General features: G+C 34.3%; 1 protein-coding gene across 1 annotated transcript; it reads right to left on the bottom strand.

Moving 5' to 3' along the window:
- Window positions 1-2,068: 2,068 nt before the first annotated feature.
- LOC101497244 (serine/threonine-protein phosphatase PP2A catalytic subunit-like) lies at window positions 2,069-7,230 on the bottom strand. Its single transcript, XM_004509854.4, has 6 exons — window positions 6,432-7,230; window positions 4,488-4,602; window positions 3,461-3,569; window positions 3,308-3,385; window positions 2,711-2,902; window positions 2,069-2,612 (listed from the first exon to the last, which is right to left on the bottom strand). Exons 1-6 carry the CDS (start codon window positions 6,682-6,684, stop codon window positions 2,439-2,441), a joined length of 921 nt encoding a protein of 306 aa, XP_004509911.1. The 5' UTR covers window positions 6,685-7,230; the 3' UTR covers window positions 2,069-2,438.
- Between the last annotated feature and the right edge of the window lie 292 nt (window positions 7,231-7,522).

The following is a 7,522-nucleotide window of genomic DNA, read 5'->3' on the forward strand; positions in this document are numbered from 1 at the left end:
AGTTTTGACGCAAAGCTTGACCCAATTGATTCATTTATCAATAAACCCCATAACCATCATCACCTCCATCCGTCAAGTATCAGAGCCACCTCACCAACTCTGCAACAGTTTTAGACTTCATAAAATGCACCATTTCAATTGATGCCATAGCAAGGACAAAAGCATACTAGTTTTCAGAAATACACTTCTTGAGAATATGTTTGAGTCTATTTGCCAAGACCTTGGACATGATCTTATATACAACATTACACAAAGCAATCGACTGTCAATCCTTCATAGTCTTCGAATCCTCCCCCTTTAGAATCAAAGCAATATTTGTTGAGTTTAATTCTTTAGAGAAAACTCCAGTGTCCAACCACTTACAGCACCAAGTAAAAACTAGGGAGACCAAAAATGTTGATATAATTTTTTTTTCCTTTAAAATAGTTTGATGCAACTCTACACATGTCCTCCTTTGTTGTTACCAAAATGTCATTACTATCTACTAGTGATGAAATTGTATTCAAATCTCCATCTTGAAACCAAAATGTCTTTGAATGTTGCCTCCAAAAAATGTCCTCCTTCACTAACAACTTATTCAACTTATGGAGCAGTGGTTACTAGCATTCATAAGGGTTTCCTCCAAATCCTTAGAGCAACTAGCAATATCCCTTTTAAACTTGGTATTTTGAGCTTTATTCCATTTCACCATCTCAGTTGTGCATCATTCCAACTTATCAAGAAGTGTACGACTTTCATTTCTATGCCAATGTTGAGTAATAGTTTCCTCAAAGGAATGTTCCAACAACCACATGTTTTCAAATTTTAAACAGAAAATGGCTTTCTTCCAATGCGGTAATGGTAATGGTGACACCACCACCAGGACGCCAAATAGATAATAAATTTCTATGTACCAAAAAAATCAAGAAAAGGAAAATGCGATGTACTTAACTTTTGTGTGTATATATATTAGTATATTACTTAAATATTTTCAAATATACTTTTATTATTAGTTAATGACAATGATTCAATTTCATTTGAAAGGATTCTTGGAAAATAATGCGTCGTAAGTTATGTACTGCTAGTACTACTATATTAGTACATTTGGCTATAATGGAACATCCTAACATGTGCAGGGAGTTATGATTTCAAAAATAAGTGGAGGCAAACCATAACGAAAATTTTTCAATGTAAAGATAAAATTATTCTCTGACCAATATATTGTTTTAATTTAATATTAATTTTTGACAAGTAGTTTTTATTAATATATAAAAATAATTCACGCAAAACAATAAAAACATCAGAGTGGCGCAGCGGAAGCGTGGTGGGCCCATAACCCACAGGTCCTTGGATCGAAACCAGGCTCTGATAAAAAGTTGTTATTTTTATTCGGTTGTTACTTGTACTTATTTCATTTCAACGATATCAGTTTGTAACGAATATATTCTATCCACCCAATTTTTTCTCTCTATTTTCTCTTGTTCTTATTTTATTATCGCATCCTTTTGATTTGATGGTATTCAAGAGGTGATTGGACTGCTAAATTATGTAAAAATTGGAACACGAGAAAGGCATTTTCTTGAACATAAAATGATGGAGAACTCAATTTTATAGTGAATTATAGATACCCTGCCAAATAATAAAATGTAGCAACTCCAGTAGACAATTTAAAAAATTGGAAGCATCTGAGAATTCAATGGACTTGCAATTGACATACACTATTGGTGGGTGGGTGGAATACATACCCACCAAACCTTTGATTCTGGTATTATATGTCACAAAACTAGTGAAAAGTTATACCCAATTTATATCCATTCTGAGTTATGAACTCACTTGATTGAAAAAAGGTTGTATAGCTCACTTGATAAAATAAAAAGCCTTTTAACTTATAGAATAAATCAATAGACATTCTATTTTACCTTCTTAAGAGTACTTAGCACGTTAACAAATAAATCAGCACAGAACATAGTTGAAAACCAACGACAAAATGGTTACTAGCTAAACCTTAGAGCAATGACTCAAATTTAAAACATTTGGGATTTCTGAGTCCCAATGCACCATCCCAACTCAACTCAACCCTCTACCAAGATTAAAACGAACACCTGCACTTTCATTTGGCACCATCAAAAGTCTCAAAAGAACATCATTGTCACAAATCAAAAAATCTGCTCTCTAACTTGAGATTTAATTATAAAAAAATATTACATAACAATATACCATGATGTTAATGCCACTTCCACCTCTAACAAATATACAACACCAATTGGTGGCTTGAATCAATTCTGTTGGTTTCTGGAAGATAAGGCACAAGCAAGGCAGCAGCAGGAGAACAACTCCAAAAGAAAGAATTGTGTTGATGACCACCCTCCACTTAAACAGTAAAATTCCTCTTTCCTTAAAAACACATCTACAGCAATTGCAGAAAACAGTAACTACAAACGGGCAGATACGTGAAGTTATTATAAAAAATAATCTGGAGTCTTGCGTGTAGCATCGGGCTCAATTTGCCTAGGGGCTGGATCAAACTGAAGAAAATTCTGATCCATATTCTCTCCGATTTCAAGTATGGCAGCCATATTCCCACATCGGTAACAATAATTTGGAGCACTAAATACAGTGACCACATTCTTCTCCTAAAATGGTTATCAACATAAACTCATTAGATAACAACAAAGAGATATATCTGAAGCAGGAAAATATAATTATATTGATTCAAATAATTGTGAGTCACCTGGCACCAATTGTATCCTTCCATAACAAGCTGGTGGGCTCTAGATATCAGGGAGAGACCATTTGTATGATTGAACTGTGCAGCTATATCTTGCCCAAACGTGTATCCAGCACCACGTGGAGATATTCCCCACCCACAGCGGTCATCAGGATCAGACCACAACAGATCACACATTGGTCCTTCGTGTGGAACCTGTAATGCACAATTACATTTGTTACGATACTTAGGTGCCACAATCACCAAGCAATCCAATTAACCTCATCAATACATGTCAAGACAATATGTATATTAACATGCGGCACTCCATCAAGGACCAAAAGATGAGTCATCTAAAACGCCTAAGGAACATGCAGCAAGGACGATAGCGTAGTAGATATTTGATTAAAAGTAAATAGAAAGAATAATATGTCCCTATTGGAGGTCCTCAATGACACAAACAAAAGTTGCAACATCAAATTAACTATTTCTCCACAAAAACATCAGATGGATATTTAGCTCAAGATATCATTTATTCATTCTTCAGATAAAAAATTGTTCTTACTATCAAATGGATCGTAAGACAATGCAGAGCATTAATGATAGCTGTTACACACAAACCTCTTGTATACGATCCAATGCTCTGATATTATCCAGTGTATCCAAAGAAGGTGAGAGACCTCCATGCAAGCAGAAAACCTGAAACATAAGAGGATGTTAGGGGCTGGCATAAAATTAGTCAGATGAACATTCTGCAACATATTTAACTCACACCTGACTTTCAATTAGTGCAGTCAGAGGTAAATAATCAAACAAGTCGGTAAAGTGTTTCCAGACATTGGCATTTCCGTATTTTCGCAAGCATTCATCGTAGAAGCCATACCTGAAAGCAGAAGATAGAGAGGGATATAGATAAAATGGCAAAGCAAGAAATAAAAACATCTTTTAATTTTTATAATAAAAAACTTTGTTTCTAGTGTTTAAAGAGATTTTTTGTTTTTCCCCATTTTACATTTTAGTTTCAAATCTTTGATTAATTGGTGTTAAGTTAACATTAACAAGCGTCACTAGATGCACCTTACCAATAGAAACTGGTTCAGAAGAAAAAAAATAATGAAAAACAGAAGAGGACCTAACTCTCCAATACCAAGAGCAATACAATTCAAAAGATATCTCCCCATCTGCTCTCACCTGCTTATTACTACCTCAGTCTTTTAACTAACTAACTAACTAAAAGCAATTGCTTGGCTGTCATTATCACTCAGTTACTTAGAGGCTGTGATCCTCTGTGACTCTTTTTTTCTTAACACTGACCCTGTTAATAAGGGGCCATTGCCTATCACTTACATACTTGCCATATATTGTATAACAGTTAAGTGTGCCATTTTAAAGTGTGTGCTCCCAAGTAGTCCATGTTACATGTCCATATCAACAAAGGAATCTTGCTACTCATTCCCCACACTCTACAATATTTCTCTCAGCATCCTCAGGATCTCATATACAGCTCAAAACAACAAGGAGCATATATTGTCTTGCTATTAAAAGTTAATTTAATATGTCGTAAAAGTAAATATTACATCAACATCATGATGAGAAAAACAAAATACTAGAGGAATTATGGTCCCCCAAAACCCAATTGTTTCTCTTAAGCCCTTCATAGTTACACTATGGATAGATGGTTCACTGACAGTTGAGCTCTACTGGGTAAGCAAAAGCCAACGATTAGAGGCATTAGGATAAGCAAAATCATTGCCAGAAGATTGTATTGGGTGAAAAATATACAGTGAGAAGTAGTGCATACACTTGAGTAATTTGACGGCTTTCATGGTTTCCCCTGAGAATTGTAATTCGATCTCTATAACGGACTTTCAAGGCCACCAGAAGTGTAACGGTCTCCACAGAATAGTATCCACGATCTGCATGAATGAAGCACGATCGTGAGCCAGCAGGTATCAGCAAAAATGTATATTAATTTGAAAACCATTAAAAGGAGTAAGATCATAGAAAAGATGAAGAGTGAAGATAATATGATGCACAGATATGATACTGGTATCAGACTCTTACTAAATATTGAATAATATAGATTGTATACTTCTATATAGATATGCATCAAAGAAATCAACATGATAAATATAAATCTGCAATTCTGTAAGTCCAAACTAATAACATACTTATTGAGCATTATTAAATAGTGAATAAAAAATAGATATTATAATTTATAAACCACTGCCATAAAAAATCATTTCCTATTTCCTACAAATAGGAATAGTATCAAATATCAATTTCAAACCCTCCTTGAGCATCTTCTGTAAAGATGTGAAAGAAGAGGAGATTTCACTGCACATATTTTAGCAGTGATATTGGCAGAGAACATAGAAAAAAAATACACACCAGTGAAATAAATATTCAAACCATGTCTGAAATAGACAATTAAAGAAAAAGCTAGAATACTCCATGAATATATATTTATTAAGTATCCAAGCACATCAGTATCAAATATATGTCCAATACTAATATGCCAACAAAATTCATGTTTTGGTGCTTCAGAGTATAACACTAATTAAAGCTGAACTTCTAACTTCTTCACACCACAGTTATATTATGCCAGTCGTTCCCTCAAATTTTAGAGAAAAGCAGAATAAAGATAAATAATTTTTGCTTAGAAACATAGTTTTGTTTCAACAAGAAATTGAAACACGTGTAAACTTGAGTTTGGCCAAATGCTCCAATTTTTTACTTTGTAAAAAAATCACAGTGAGAATATATTCGGAAGAAATAATTATGTTACAACCAGGTATCCAAAGATAGGCATATCTTTTCACTTTGGAATTTTGATACCTATCTAGTGTAGTGTTGTCAATCGTGAATCGCGGAAAATAGCAGTTTGTTCAAATTTCGCTATGCTATAGTGCTATAGCACCTCAATAGCGGCTATTTAACCCAATTTTGTCCTAAATAGTGTATTGTAGAAGAATAGCAATTTGTTCAATTTCCACTATGCTATAGCGCTACAGCCTACAGCACCGCTATAGCGACTATTTGACAACAACTGGTCTATACCTCATTCAAATTTCAAACAGAATATTTTCTGGGAAAGAATATCAAAGGGCTGCTTCTAGACATCACAGAGCTTCACTTCTACAGTCCGATACAAAACTCCCCTCATAACTTTCCAATTTCTTTCGCCCAACAACAGTTTGATGAATAAAGTTTCTCTTCTTCTAACACGTACAAACAAATCACTCGCAACCATAAGGATTCTCTATAGTTTCAATGAGAAATTGAAAGCCAAAGAATTTTATCTTTTGAGCAATTTGGAACTTGGATACCTTGCCATTTCCAGCTGTACCTCAGTCCAAACTTCAAACAGAATATGTTCTTGACAAATTTGGAAAGAATATCAAAAGAGCTGCACTCCTAAAATCCTACTAAAGCTTGGCATCTTCTAACATACAAACAAATCGCAACAATAATAAGGATTCTCTATAGTTTACCTCATATTATTAACTACTAACATTTATATCTCAGCATTTCCTCATTTCTTGTGTCACCCTATGATAGAGCGTAATAAAGCAACCACATTCCCACAAAAAGATCTAATAACCACAAATTTCAAAATCAATTTCAATACCAAATATTCCAAATTTCAAAATCAATTTCAATACCAAATATTCCAAATTTCAAATTCAAATAAGAAATCTCTGAACCCTAACCACAGAAAATTCATCTAAAAAAAAACACTCACCTACATAATCGCCCATAAAGAGGTAATTAGTATGAGGAGCATTTCCTCCTATCCGAAACAACTCAATGAGATCGTAAAACTGGCCGTGAATATCGCCGCAAACCGTGACAGGACACTTCACCGGCTGCACGTTCCATTCCTCCACAAGAACCGCCCTAGCTTGATCGCACAGCACCTTCACCTCTGATTCCGTTAGAGGCTTACACTCCATAAGGTGCTCGATTTGACGGTCTAGATCCGCTTGAGACGGCATCTTTTATCACCACGATTCAATCCAATATACCTTTAAGACCTTCACTTCTTATTGTAGATCTATCTGAACTTGCGGATAGAACAGAATGAGACAACCGAATCGGTTGAATCGATTCGGTTTCTGGTTGCGTCGTATGAATCGACCGTAGAGTCGTCAACGGTGACGGAGAAAGGTCGAGGCTATGGTTAGGTTCTGAAGCCGAACGCGGAGAGCAAAACGCACCGTTTTTGCAGGTGGTTCTGTTGGTTTGGGTTTCTCAATCAGACACAATAACAACGCGACAAAAGAATACCTAAAAAAAATTAATAATTAAAACAGATTTTCGATAAAATAATTAATAGTAAAGTGACATTTTTTTGTCACCGAAACTTGATTCGATGGATATGTTAAGTAATTAATCATTTTAACAAAACTTTAATCATTCATTTGAAAATCAAATAAAAATAAATTAAAAATATTATCAAGGAACACAACATAAACTTATGGTTACACGTGAAGACTTAATGGTAATGCGTGAGAACAAAATAGGTGAAAACAAAAATTCTTGAAATGCATTTTGTGCTTGTGTTTTTGTTTTAAAATTGTGATTTCTTTCTTTTCCACGATAATTTTGTTTTCATTGACTCTTATATGACATGTGGACTATTAGATAATTCAATCATAGTTCAAACCCGAATAAAAATATCGATTAGGAAAAAAGAGTTAACATAAAGACTAATATGTTTCAATTTATTTTTATAAGGGACTAATTTGTCCCACATATTTTTTTTGAGGGACCAAAATATTTATTCACTCAATAATTAATCAACGGGATTAAAAAAGACATACACTATCATCT

The sequence above is a fragment of the Cicer arietinum genome, chromosome 7 (genome assembly GCF_000331145.2).
Source record: "Cicer arietinum cultivar CDC Frontier isolate Library 1 chromosome 7, Cicar.CDCFrontier_v2.0, whole genome shotgun sequence".
In the NCBI taxonomy this organism is placed as follows: Eukaryota; Viridiplantae; Streptophyta; class Magnoliopsida; order Fabales; family Fabaceae; genus Cicer; species Cicer arietinum.